We start from the raw sequence: 15,343 nt of genomic DNA, 5'->3' as shown, positions 1-15,343 counted from the left end.
AGTCAATGGAGTATTACAAGTTCACGCATTTTTACAATTGCATGTTGTATCCCGCCATATTGCCCCATCCTAGATGACAAGAAGGTCATTGAAAGACTATAAAATCAAGCTCCTACAAAACGAACAGTGTTATAACAGTCAACACATTCTGTGCCAATGATACCAGCACTGCTGAACTGACGTGAGGGTGGTGGGTCTAAACAACACAAGACAGCACTGTCACATGGACAGACACTCATTCATACCAATCAACTATCACATAATATGCACAAAGCTCCATAGACTGAAATCACATAGAAAACCGAATAGACTCACACAGCATCTGCAAAGTTTTTATATATTCTTTCAGCTTTCATTTATGGCCTGAATTTTGCAGAAAACATTTAAAGTTGCTGTCTGTGAGTTTTGCCTCTTTGTCGCCATCTCTGTTTGAAACCTGCAATTGCAGTTTTTTGTGGACTTGTTGTCTTTATGTGGGCTGTGCAACTCTGTGGTAGCCTGACAAGCCAGACCCACATCAAGATGTTTGGTCTGGAAACTCACCATAGAGAGGGCTCAATCCGAGGGGCGGGATAAACGGTTGTCTTTCAAACTCCCTCTGCACGAGATAGGATAGCGCTACAACCAACCAGAGCAACGAAGGTGAAGCAGAGCTCGCTGATAGATTAAACATTCGCCGTATCCGGTCGGCTAAACTCCGAACACATCTTCCCTTTTTAAGAATGACTTCAGTGCCGTTCTTTGTTCTTTTCTCAGAGAAAAGCTTAACTCCAAGTCTTCCAGAGTCACGGTCAAAGCTGATTCGAAAGACCGCAGCCGTTCGCCAGTTTCTGTGTTTACTAGAAGCACGCAAACGCAACTCGGCCGTCGTCATTATGGCCCCGCCCGCCGACTCTATACACAATGTGATTGGCCCGTCCAGATTGTGAGGAATACAGCTCAGAAGGGTATTGAGAGTTCCTAGATGACACTTGCGGGCAAATTAAATTTGCTGCCGCTAGAGTGCATCTAGATTTCTAGGCTAACTCTATGGCTCAGCATGGATGAATCTAATGTTCTGAGGAGTTTGTGTGGCTGGCTGGCTGTCAGTCACAGCACAGTTGTGACTGTACTTCGGATTCACAGATTCTAGATCTTGTATGACCAAAATAACCGGAAATTCACCTGAAAATGTCATCTGAACAAGTATCATGTCTGCCACTTTTTTTCTGACTAACTGAGGAAAAAAGGCATTAAAATAAATTGCGCTATCAGCAGTGGTTAAATCTAACGATCGCGCAGCTCACATTACATCCCATCAAATTCTACTCTTTTGCTTTTTGACTACGGGTGAATCTCCAGTTGACATCAGTCACTGATGTCAAGGCCTTTCTGGATAACAATCCGCCATCAAAATGATACGTTTCATTATTCCAGCTGCTGTGAGAAAAGGCTATAAATGATCCGCCACCTGCAGCATCCTCACATGCGATATTACAACTAGCCGGACTACTATAAATACAGACGTGACAAAAAAACACCAGTACCACTCAAATGATATCATTACAAGCTTACTGTTGTGAATCGGGCCATGGTAGCAGATAGTTTTGAACACTGGCTGGTTATGTACTTGTTCAAAAATGGATTTTGGACCATTTTTAACCAAAATAAAGTTAGAGACTGCAGCTTTAAATATGACTAAATGTGTTAAAAACGGAGTAGAAAAAACTGTTTAGGCAGCTCAAAGCATAAACTATTATAAAACTATTCAAATACTGTTTCAACTTGATAATGGTGGATGAGGCACATTCAAAGTTACTGTAAAATAGTGATAATGATTGCCGAATTGTTTTTTTCTGTTAAGAATGTAACAGTTGGTCTATTATACAATCACTGCTGCTACTGCTATTTCATAAAGGGAGTAAGTCACACCAGTTGTGCTTTACAGTAAATTTATCATACAGTAAATTAAGGCCCCGTCTACATGAAGCCAGCGCTTTCCTAATCCGATCTTTTTTTTCCTCGTTTCAAGAAATATCTGCGTCCACACGAGATTAAGAAAACGGACTTAAAACGATGTAGTTTGCATGCCAGGCCAGTGTGTGGCGCTGTAATTCTTCTACAGAAATCCAGAATACAGAAGAAGAGTTGTGGCTAGAAGGGGTATAGCAGTGGTCGGAGGTGAGGCAAAATCTCACAATAAAATAACAATAAATACATTTGCTACTTAACAGATGTGTTTTATTAATGCCTACACCTACCCCAACCCAAAACATACCCTTTACAATAATGCAGATATGTTAATTAAATGACCCAATATTGATGTGCGCATGCCCAGTGCCCGTAGTTGTATCCCTAAACTCTTTCACCGTGCCGGACGTAGTGTGATGACATCACTGTTTCAGAAAATATATGGATTCACTGTACGCACGAAGACGGAAGATGATCGTTTTCAGATTTACCCACTTTGAGACCCGGTTTCGAAAAATATCGGATTCATGCTTCTAAAACGCCAGATCCGTGTGGACGAAACGCTGATACGGTACAACATTTATACGTATACAGCTAAACGCGTCTCCGTGTGGATGGGGGCCTAAGTGTGTTTATCATGGTGGCTACTTTGTCTACACTGCCAAGAAATTAGACAAGCTGTAATAATGTCATCATTTGCATTTTGGCATCACTGTGGGAAATAAGCTCACAGATACAGCGTCTTCTGTGACCCTGTGATAAGACTACTATAGGCATCATAAGTGTATTTGAAATTTTGAAATACACACTTAGCTCTTGTCTGTGAACATAGGAAGCCATTTAAAGTCAACATGAAACAATATTTGTAATTTTACATCCATAAATGTAACTTTTTTTCTTTTCGAGTGAAACAGGCATCTAAAAGAAAAACAAATGTAGGGTTGGAATTCTTTTTTTGAGAGCAACTCTACTTCTGTAACCACGGCCTTCAACCATTGTGGCCATGATGATGTCTGATACAGAATGTGGTTTTCGGAGGCAGAGCAAGTTTTTGGCCTACAAGATGACAGAATACAAATGTTAAAAATGTCTCCCTTATAGGAATAAATGTGCACTGATAGTACAGAATAAGAAGGATCCATTTGAAATGGTCATGTTTCTATTCAACTTATCAAGTGACAAATTCACAATATTTTGTCGTCCATTTCTAATTCAATAGCAGCTTGGATCCCTGGACTCACTGGATGAATTTCAAAGTGTGGGCATCTCTTGAATGAGATGCTTGAATGAGATTATGCCCCAGTCATGGTGACTTATTAATCTACTGCTTTACGCCAAGGACACAGAAGGAGAGCTCTGAATAGCCCAAACGCAGCAGTTATTTACAGGATGACAGAAGCCCTCACAGACCCTTTGCAAATGTCACAGTGATACACACACATAAACAAACAAGTGCAATGTGAGCGTATCTGTCCTCATATAGTCGTCCTCAGCACAGGGTTTTAGACAAGCAGGAAAAAAATCAGCATCCAATGGGAGTCATTAGTCTAAAGAACAACAGCTGAGGGACAGAAGGTCGGCATGGTGATAACATTGACAGAAGCAAGGATGAACAGCACAACTGCAGTAAAGAGAACAGACGGTTACTTTACTAAGGGCTTTTCTCCAGACAGAAGGCGTTATAGCTCTTTTTTATGGCCTACAAACACTGATGAACCCAAGCCATAGTCCAGAACTAAACTGCATGCAATATAAACATAGACCTACTATACACAGGGGAAAAAAAGAGAACATTTTCAATTGGAGACAAAAAAATTTTTACCACATACCCAATAAAACATTTTAATTAACTTCTCAGAGGACACAACACTCACTGTAAAAAGTGATAAGTTGACTTAACTTAAAAAAGTGAGGAAACCCAATGACTTAATATGATTAGGCCTAAGTAAAAAACATGATTTTGTATTGACAAAAAAAATGCATTAAGTGAACTTGACAGTTCAACATAACTTAAATTTTTAATTACGCATGAAGTTTATTTACTTCATTTTAAGGTAACCGGTTTCCTCACTTTTTAATTCCACTGATCACTTTTTACAGTGCAGCAATGGTGATTTTGTGATCTAATTCTGATACTTTTCTAATTAATTTGGGTATATTTTGGTTAAACAGGGGTCTAATGCTATTTCTTACATTCTGACTTATTTACACTGTTAAAGAGTTAGATTGTCATGCTAAACATGGCCAACATTTCAAAAAATGAGCTGGACGTATGAAGGGGTATGCGATATATATGGTCTGCAATAATATCATAATTGTTAACGGTGTGCAATCTGACATTATCGAGTTGTCCTAAACCTGCCAATGCACCAGCACAATAACAAACTCAAAAAAGTAAAATATTGTCTAAAGCCGGGTGCACACTGTGCGATTTTGGCCACGATTTGGCCGTCTGAGACAAATTTAGGAAATCCTAAAAGATTCCTCAGATCCTAGGCTAAAATCTGACGTCTTTGGTCGTTAGTTTGACATGTTCACCGGCAGCCGATTAATGAGCGCTGCGATCAAATTTTACCTCAGACGAAATTCTGGCAGTGTCAGAAGATTTGGCACACAATCTTGCAGTGTGACTTCTCCTACGATGACAGTCAAATATCTCCGTTTTTCAAGACAAACTATGACCAAAACGAGTGCTAGAGATTTCTTTGTAGCCAGCATTTCAATCCCGTGTGTAATGCAGCTCACTGTCACTGAACACGTCATTCATTGATGATATGAACTCCGGGTGAGTTTTCTTGCGCGCGTCCGTTTTTAGCGCGCCTTCACTATCGTGCAGTCTGACATTAATGTCAACTGAGATCTTACAGTGTGACATGGCGATCATGTTCGTACAGTCTGACAAGGGACATTCGCAAAGGATTTTGAAAAATCGCACAGTGTGCAGGACCCTTTAATATAGTTAGAGAAAATCCCAGAAAATATTGAGATAATTCTTGTCAATATTGCACACCCCTAGACGTATGACAGAGTATTTCTGTGCCAAATACACTCAATTTGAATAAGTATGGCCCTGTATGACGTCATTAAGGGCGGAATTGCAACAGCAAAATGAACAAATCTTTTTTCCAAGTCATTTCGTTCATTTAAGCAGAATCTAATTAAAATGTTGCATGTTACATTTTTCGACACATTTAGTACTTTTGGAATAAAAAAAATAAACTAGCTAATGCAGTCATGGCCAAACTTTGAGAAAGAAAGGATTAATTAATTGCGCTTGCCTCACCTCCCGATCCAAATCGATCTTTCTTAAGTCACTTCACATTTAATCACGTATGTTCCCTAGAAAGATTAGTAGCTGGGCTACACCTCTCGTGACTTAGTTCGAGCAGTGAGTTTTGTCATCATGTCTGATCTGGGCCGTGACAGCCTCATATGGTATACGTGCGTCCGGAAACAGAAAAGATTAGTTCTCTCGAGTCTTCGAGTCATTCGTTCATCAAGTCCCAGCCCAATATAGGCAAGGCTATGCAGTCAGCGGAAACAGAAGAGATTTGTTTAATTTCTCGAGTCTTCTCATAAGTCCCCATATCTGAATGCAGAAGCAGTTAATCTCCCGAGTATTCTCGTTCAAGACGTTCTTCGAGTCTGACTCTGAGTCTCGTTCTTTTGTCACATGACCTCACTGGTTCAGTGTCTCACAAGTCACAACATATTTAACATTATTGACTGCATGTTCTAATATATTTATTATTATAAAATCATCAGAAGATATGGGCAATAAACTGTTATTATTATGCCTATCCATTCTGACCAACCCAATGTGTCCAGGATGAACGACACATCACTACCATGTGTAATTAGATGTATTTTCGATGTTTTGTTTATGATGGTATCTGCATTATGATGAGAAGATGGATCCTACAACACTTCTAAATACATATTTAATATAAATATATAATTCATGAACATATATCTAGTTAATTGTTGCATTTAATCTGTATAATTTTAATGAATACGCACAAGAGCACGTTTGACTTTGCAGAAGGATCTGTATTGATCGTTTGATTTTGTGGAAGGATCTATATTGCTCATTTGATTTTGTGGAAGGATCTGTATTGATCGTTTGATTTTGTGGAAGAATCTGTATTGCTCGTTTGATTTTGTGGAAGGATCTGTATTGCTCGTTTGATTTTGTGGAAGAATCTGTATTGCTCGTTTGATTTTGTGGAAGGATCTGTATTGCTCGTTTGATTTTGTGGAAGGATCTATATTGCTCGTTTGATTTTGTGGAAGAATCTGTATTGCTCGTTTGATTTTGTGGAAGGATCTGTATTGCTCGTTTGATTTTGTGGAAGGATCTATATTGCTCGTTTGATTTTGTGGAAGGATCTGTATTGCTCGTTTGATTTTGTGGAAGGATCTATATTGCTCGATTGACTTCGTGGAAGGATTGTTACAGATCAAAAGATTTTGCGAGTTCACGGGTTTCACCAGGAGACAGCAGTCAGCAGCACAGCAATTTTGAGGGTGAAGTTCATGCGTCAGGTAAGTGGTAATGATTACATTTTTAGACAAATGTGTTTGAGTGGATATTTAACATTAGAAGTGACGTAAGAAGTAAGTTAGAAGTAAATATATCCAAGGGAAATAGGGATTATTTAAGTGATGTCTACGTCAAGTTCCCTCGTCACCGAATAAATGGTCATATAAAACTAACGTCAATTCTTTGCAAAGTTTCTCATCCAAGCCAGTCAGTTCTTCTTAAAGGGATCACCCCCAAAAATGAAACTTCTGTCATTTACTTACCCTCATGTTGTTCCAAACCTGTATGAGTTTCATTGTTCTGCTGAACACATAATAAGATTTTTGGAAGAATGTTTGTAACCAACCATATAGAGCAACAATTCACTACCATAGTAGAGGGGAAAAATACTATGGTAGTGAATGGTTGTTCTCTCTGCTTTGTTACAAACATTCTTCCAAATATCTTATTTTGTGTTCAGCAGAACAAAGAAAATCATACAGGATTGGAACAACATGAGGGTGAGTAAATGATGACAGAATTTTCATTTTTGGTGAACTATCACTTTACCAGCTGAAACACTGACTAGTAGCAAGAATGCTCCACTGTATCTACTTTGACTGTGTGTGTAGTTTCAAAACTAAAGGTGCATTAAAGATATTCAAGAAAAGTTACAAGGGCTTTAGTCATTTTTGTATTATTTTAGAAGAAATTTGAAATTAATTGTTATGAAAATGTAATGTTTGTATGACAAATGTTATAAATGCAGATGATACAATGTGTTTTCATTTGTTTTTATCCTCGCTATAAAATTTTGTAACTGGTTCCACTGCATTTTCTAGTAACGATTAAAACCATTTTAAAATGAAACCCCTAATTAAAACGTTTTAGCTGAATTAATTATAAAACAGGTTGAGTAAAGTCCAGTTTGAGTCAGCCAACTTTAAAAATAATTGAGCAAATGTAAATTTTAATGTTGAAGTCAAGTTTGAGCCAATGAAAAACTATTAATTCAGGTGACAATTTCTAAATTGAGTGAACATAAAAAAATCTGTGGAACTAGTTACTAAATAATAATTAGTTGAAAGCACTTGAAATTTTTAACTTATTCACTTATAATTTTTAAATTATTCACTTATAATTTTTTGAAAATTCTGACTTTGCTTTTATTTTTATTTTTATATTTTCCATTTTCATTTAGTTTAAGTTTTAGAAATTTTCTTTGGTTTTGACCTTTTTTATCCTGTTTTTATTTTATTTTAAATGTTTTATTTAGCTTTATTTTTATTTCAGTTTTAGATTTATAACTATTTTTTAACTTTTTTTTTTTAAAGATTTTCATCTAATATTTAACCTTCATTTGACCTTTACTTCAATTAACAAAAATGACTGTATCACTATCACATTCAATACTGACTCATGTCAAATCAGCTTTATTACACTGACCCTTCTTAAACTATTCGTTCAAAACTAACCATCAGCTCAATTTCAAAACATATCTAGGCCTAGATCTACATTTCCTATTTCTAAAACTGTGAAGCTAAAATGCCAAAGTTTAACAAATCAAGGGGAAACTCCACAAACAGCCATTTGCTGTCATTCTGTGTGGGACGGGTGTGCAGTTGAGATCAGACAACCTCATTTTGGATAAATAAAAGGGTGCTTTAAGTTTCACTTCAGTTCACACTAAAGTGATGTGAAACCTTGGCCTCAATATATGGAACAAACCCTGCGTCCTGATTCTGTTTGGCTCCTGGAGTTACAGGAAGTAACTGTTATACTATGAGTAACCCTTATCAACATAATCGACTAAAGCTGCTAAAAAGCAACATGTTGCTTGTCAGGTCTATTGCAATAAACGTGATCGATGCAAAAACAGTAACTGTAAATGACATTTCTGTAGAAGTGCTGTTGAAAATGCACCTGGGAATGCATCTGTTCAATTGTGTCAGTCAGACCGCTGCCTCTTTCCTGTGCGGGTATTGATTTTTTGTCTTCCACTTTAAAACATTTTATTCCTCCTTGTGAAAAAAAAAAACATTTGAAGTGTACAACGAGTGTTGTGTTACTTTAATTTAATAAAGTAACCAAAATCAAGTCACACAAACATTAAGTCAAAAATGAATCTGATTAACTCTGGTGTACTCACCCTCAGGTCTTTAGAAACCCGTATGACAAAAGGAGAAGTTAAGCAGGATATTCAGGCTGCTCTTTTCCATACAGTGAATGTGAATAGTGACTGGTCTCCATCCATTTTCATTATATGAAAATCAGCAGCTCTTTCAGGTTTGCAACAACACTAATGTGAGTAAATAATGACATGGGTGAGCAATTGCTTCAGACCAACCCTGGGCGTAGGAATAACACTGATTCTCTGATGGAAATATATTCTCAGTCTGGCTTGGAGATCATGCAGTATCTGAAAAACTATAGTTCTAAGAGGGCAAACAATGAATAACCATGAGTACACATGGACAGACAGTATAGGACCGTGTTATCTATTTCAACTTCTAAAATGGGGGCCACAGACTAGAAATTCAAGCCAGGCACGTTTCATTCCACAAATGCCTATAGTTTCAATCAGACCTCTCCAGGGCATCTTCTGATTTTCACTAAATCAGACCCTTGAAAAACATTAAAAAATGAAGTAATATATAATGTAAATAATATCTATAATATGTTTAAAATGTATATATTTATATTTAAAATGTGTAAAAAATATTTGAAATATAAACTAATTTAAATATATTATATATTTAACAAAATAATATAATAATAGTAATTTTCATATTATGCAAAGTACCCAAAAAAAAACAGCAAAAACAATAAATATGAGTATTACAGACTGAAAAAGTGCCGCCGCAAGATATAAACTTGATTTTGTGTAGGTCAAAGTCTGGGCGAAAGTATTTTAGTGGTAAATTAATTCTGCACAACGTCATAAACAATAAGTCAAGGTCCACAGGGTGCATTTTTAGGAGGCCTTCAGCTCCACTATTCCTCCAGAAAATGCACTGTTCGCAACTAACATATACAAGCCCCAAACCTATATTCACCCTGAATCAAGGGCATGGCTGAAAGTTACGACCCTTATGAGATGCCATCCCACACGCTGACTGCTCAACATCGTGGGACTGAGCTATTGCTTATAAAATGAGACACTTTACCATTTTACCAAATGCCATCTCATGTCATTTTGAATGAATAGGTGTAGTATTGTATTTCATCTGGATTCACTCCACTGAGGGAATAAATAATGCAGGTAGGTTGGACTCAAGAACTGACACTACAATGGCACACAATAGTGAAACCATTTGGCACAATGTGCACTCGGCCGCAAAGGCGAAACATTGTGTCTATTGAACCCAGGCCTCATTCTAACAAATCCACCCAGACTTAATTCAAGTTTCCACAACAAACTGAACGGGACATTAGAAATTAAGAGACATGACTCTATCGTCCTGCGCAACTTAAGGGTCGATGGACAATACACCATGGACAATAACTCTAACGAAATCTATAAAGCTGTAATAATGATGATTCTAATTCTTAAACAATATGCAAATTCACGCCACAAGTGAGGAATGAAATCATTTGAACTGCTTTTAGAATTATTTATTTCTATCTGTTACAATAAAATCATTGACAGCCAATCAGAATCCATCCCACTTTTAAAGAGCTTGAGTATTTTATGCAGCAAATTATATATGTGAATGAATATGCGAGAACAGAATGTTATTGTTGATTAGCATGGACGCTTATATAGTCATTATTATAGTTATCACACTTGGTGTGAATGGGCCTTAAAGGGATAGTTCACCCAAAAATGAAAATGTGATGTTTATCTGCTTAACCCCAGGGCATCCAAGATGTAGGTGTGTTTGTTTCTTCAGTAGAACACAAATGAAGATTTTTAACTCCAACCGTTGCTCATATAATGCTTGTCAATGGGTTTTTTTTTCTATGAGAGCCACTATGAGAGTAAAAAACACATATACATATGAATCCATAGTAAACCCTGTGGCTCGTGGTGATACATTGATGTCTTAAGACACGAAACGATCGGTTTCTGCGAGAAACTGAACAGTATTTGTTGTTCTTTACCTCATATCAGACAACCCTCATATAGTCTTCCCCAGCGCCAATACTTCCGATGAAGAAGGTTAAAAGACCGGTTTTACCTTCTTCTAAAAAACATGTTGAATTCACCTGGTCCTACTCAGAACATTCAAATCTGTGTTGGCACTTCCGCAGATACAGAGAGTTGAAACAGCTTCACAAACAGCCTTTTCAACCTCATCATAGTAACATTCTTTCTTTGAAACAATAGTTCAAATTATCATAGAAGTACTGGGATAAAAGTGTATAATTCAAATATGAACACATGGTGTCTATGGTAGTTATCACCTTTTAAAATTGGTGCTTCAAATAATGACGTATCTATTACATCGTTCTGCTAGCCTGACAAGCCAGACCCACATCAAGATGTTTGGTCTGGAAACTCACCCTTTACAGGGCTCATTCCGAGGGGCGGAATAAACGGTTGTCCTCCAAACTCCCTCTGCATGTAATTGATAGCGCTTCGACCAACCAGAGTAACGAAAGTGAAGCGGAGCTAGTTGACAGATTAAACTTTCGCCGTATCCGGCGAAATTCTTCCCTTTTTAAGAATGACTTCAGTGCTTCACAGCTTCTGTGTTTACTAGTAGCACGCAAGCGTAACTCTGCCGTTGCCATGACAAATCCTGTCCGCCTATGAAATTGTGACCGCAAGGACCCCCAGAGTGATTCTATTAGCTGAAAGAAATTAATAGGTAATCTGTTCAGAGCCTGATTACAATTCTTTCAAAATCGCTTTTTGATTTTTGCTGTTTAAATTGTGTTAAAATAGTCTTTAATGTCTTACAAATCATATGTTTCATATACTAGTAGTATATAACTGATGCTATTGTGTTTATAAAAAGTATATAAGATATATAGAAGCATATCTCGTATATAATCTATTTATTTTGTGCACCTGTTCTGTATAATGCTGTTTTTTTATTTTTATTCTTTATTATTTACATTATAGACCATTACTATGTCATGATTTTGTATTGGTACTTAGTTTATCAATCGAAATAATCTTTTTGCTCCTATTATAGCAATCAATTACATATTTCAAATAAATGTGTTGCATGTGTATGTGTGTACTTAGCATGGCAATGAATTCATAGTTTATCTTTAAACAATTGCTTGTCCAGAACCATGTATAACAACTTTTGATCAGGCATTTAAAACAGCTACCAGCGGACATGATTTCACAGGCGGACAGGATTTGTCATGACACCGTCATTATGTTAAGCCCCACCCACCGACTCTATACACGATGTGATTGGCCTGACCAGAGTTCGGCGTTTACAGCTCAGAAGGTATTGAGAGTTGCTGGACGATACTCGCGGCAGATTACATTTGCTGCCGCTGGGGTGCGTCTAGATTTCTAGGCTATCGTTCCGTAACTATGTTGTGACAAATGACTGTTAAACCAAATTGGGTTTTTTAATCACTTCATTGAATCAAGAGAATGTAGTACTATATGATGCTTCTGTAATTAACATCTTTTTTTTTTTTTGGTAAATACAACTAATCTTATACTGCATGAACAGTCTGTATAAGTGCATGATTTAACTTTTTCCCATGGTCTAGTGTTAAAAAAACATAAATAAATAACAATAAATAAATAAATAAATAAAACTGCAATACATATTGTATCGACACCCATAGTATTGAATCAGGAGAAAGGTGTATCCTCCTAGCCCAACAAATTTGGAACAACAAGAGTGTGAGTAAATGATGGCAGATTTAAATTTGTTTAATGAACTATCCCTTTTTAAAAAAAAAACTCTCAGCTATTTGACCATGTATTCCCACTGAAATTCTGATTTTGTCCTAATATTAGCACAAAATGTCAAAATGTGTTGATCTAGGCCTGGTGATGTGTTACATCACACCCAAAACTACCACAGACACTCAAGGGGACAGGTCACCTACCCAATATTATGGTTTAGTCACGATGAACGAAACATCTGTGTAATAGCTCATCGAGAGAGAAAAGACTTCATTGGATGTTGATTGGATTTTGAGATGGGGCCATTGCTCTAAAAAAAGGGGCTTATGTCAGGGGACCTGCTCCATAGACAGTAAAAGAAATGGACGGAGGGATCCCATTGCCTTCTACGGCGTTAAGTGATGTCAGTATAGGAGCACTCACTTCCTGATGGCTGAGCGACCTGCGCAGGCTCAGACTGAGCTTGACGATGTAGATGTGACGTGAGCCTCCTGTCTGACAGCTGTGAGTCTTCTAGTAGATGTGGAAAGCGAAAGCTGAATCACGTTGTTTAAATATTTTCTCCCGTTGCTTTTGGCTCACTATGGGCTTCTCCCCATTCTTCCCCCTTGACTTTATCAGACTAGTCTCCAGGACATGTCTCCACGTCCCCCCGACTGTCTCATAGACAGTAAAAGATTGCCTGCGAGCGTCTCCTCAGGTCTATACGGTAATTTCTCAACTGTGCGACAGGGTCGCGTTGGTTATGACGCAATCGTTAGCCTATTTTTACAAAAACAGCTTCTGCGGGGCGATAGTGTAAGATACAAGGTAATGGAGCCTTTTATAAATTGTTGTGTTTCTTTAGAAATAAACAATGGACAAATGGAGTCTTTAAACGTCTCAGATGTAAAGTTATTCACTGTCAAAGTGACTCAAAAATGAATGGGAGTCAATGGGATGCTAACAGCAGGTGATGGCTTGGTTAGCAATGGCAGCCCCTAGGGGTGGAACGCTTTCCGAGCGCTAGATTACCCCCTTGACCTGCTCCTGAAGGGCCACTGTCCTGCAGAGTTTAGCATCAACCAATTAAACACTGGAACCAGCTAATCAAGGTCTTACTAGAAACGTCCTGCTCCTGGCAGGTGTGTTGGGCCAAGTTGGAGATAAACTCTGCAGGACAGCGGCCCTACATGATTGAGTTTGGACTTTGGACACCCCTGATTTAAGTGGACTAAAGGATTGGAAAAGACGTGTATACGTCACCAGGGAGAAATCTGTTATTTTCTCGACAACAGTGGTTCCCAACCCTGGTCCTGGTCTCCCTAATAAAACACATGATTCAACTCATCAGCTTGGGTGTGTCAGACCAGAGAAACATCAAAAAAGTGCAGCATTGTGGCTACTCCATGAACAGAGTTGGGAACCACTGCACTAGAAGATTTAGTTATGACATCTTGATTAAAAATGACAAGGTCAGAAAGATTTAATAAAAAAATGAAATGCATGCATGGATGAACAGTAAATTTTCATTTCAGGCTGACTTTAAGATATATCAACATGAGTATTTCACATTAAGACTATTAAACCTGTCATGTATCTTTCATAATCATAAATATCTGGATAAAGCATTGGGTTACATCATCCTGAAAGCATCCTACTAGACGACTTAATAACAAACTGACCTTTAAATGTCAATTAAATACAACATTAGGCTGGAAATGGGGTCAGGCTGTCATGCTAATAATAAGTGGATCCACTTATTACCAAAGATTTAACCTGTCTGAAAGGGATGAGGGGTGGCTTTCCAAAGCAGAAGACATCTAGAAATGGATTTAGCCAGCTCTGTCACACTGACCCATAAAACACATTAAGATTAGAGCAGACAGACTCGTTTGGCTTGAGACATGACACCCACAGAATGTTTTGACATCAACCCAGTGGAACAGCATTTTCTCTGGCAAACTGTCAAATCCCAGTTATGACCCATCAGCATGTGTCATCCAGCACAGCCACATCAGCAGGACTCATCCCAGCCAACGAGCCACGGTTCGAATTTATCAGGCATCGACATGTATGTAAAGTGTGTCAGTAAGGGATCAGCTCTGACCTGGAGAGATGTTTCAGGATCTGTTTCTTGATCAATCCAGCCATGACCGGTATCTCATCAATCACTTATCCAAGGACGGGCGGTAGAATATGGAAACTATACATTCTAGGTTTCCTCCGGTCAACCGGAGTGCTTTCTTCTAAATAGCGAAGTGTCGTAATGGGCGAATATAAACATGACTCGTAGAGGCGTCCGTCGCTACCGCTTTACCGTCGGGTCCATGTTGAATGCGCAGTGACGCGTCGGTGGACAAGCGCGCATGCGCAGGAGCACCCCACAAAAATGAGGCTCGCCTTAACTCAGATGAGCCAATAGGAATCCGCCTTGTAGTTTACGTCATATCATAGCTAGATTCTTGTTTCATTTATTTTGGCATTTCGCTAATGTAAGGTCATTTGGAAAAGATCTCATCTAAGTAGATTTAAAATTGATAACATTGACCCCTACTTTTTCTCTGTGTTTAAAAACTTTATATGTGGTTTTACTAACATCCCCTTAAATAGAAGGAAAGAATAGGCTAGCTATACTAGCCTATATTATAAATGTAATTTTTGGCTAAATGTCATATATAAATGTAAGTAGGCTATAGTAAACCTTTAGCAAAGATATATTAAAAAAGAAATTTAAATATATTTCAAGACTAAGCAATTAAAACTGTTTCTATATGCGAGTCCTTTATATTTGCATAATGTTTAGCATAACCACATTGACTTTGTTTCTTTTAAGTTTAGCCTAATAAAAATATATATTAATAAAGGTCAAAGAGATTTCTTTTAAACTTATTCATAGCCTACTGTATATGTGTTGGCATTGCTCATTAGGACAGCATGATAAACCTTGTCCTGAATATTGATACATTGGATAGCCTACGTTTCATATAAAACCTGTGAATTCTTTCTTCTTTAATATTTTAGATATTTTTTTATGTTCTATTTTTCATATGGAATAAACACTG

The 15,343-nt window shown here is 37.6% G+C and overlaps 1 protein-coding gene across 4 annotated transcripts in view; it reads right to left on the bottom strand.

Annotated features, from left to right (window-relative positions):
* Window positions 1–14,635, bottom strand: part of bltp3b (bridge-like lipid transfer protein family member 3B) — a 43,665-nt gene extending 29,030 nt beyond the window's left edge. For all 4 annotated transcript variants that reach the window (XM_067428394.1, XM_067428395.1, XM_067428396.1 and 1 more), the window contains exon 1: window positions 14,389–14,635. In XM_067428394.1, the coding sequence (XP_067284495.1) occupies window positions 14,389–14,432 (44 nt within the window). In that variant the 5' untranslated portion in view covers window positions 14,433–14,635. The remainder of the gene's footprint in view (window positions 1–14,388) is intronic.
* Window positions 14,636–15,343: the final 708 nt, after the last annotated feature.

The sequence above is a fragment of the Pseudorasbora parva genome, chromosome 20 (genome assembly GCF_024679245.1).
Source record: "Pseudorasbora parva isolate DD20220531a chromosome 20, ASM2467924v1, whole genome shotgun sequence".
Classification (NCBI taxonomy): domain Eukaryota; kingdom Metazoa; phylum Chordata; class Actinopteri; order Cypriniformes; family Gobionidae; genus Pseudorasbora; species Pseudorasbora parva.
This window is presented reverse-complemented; position numbering and strand designations above follow the sequence as displayed.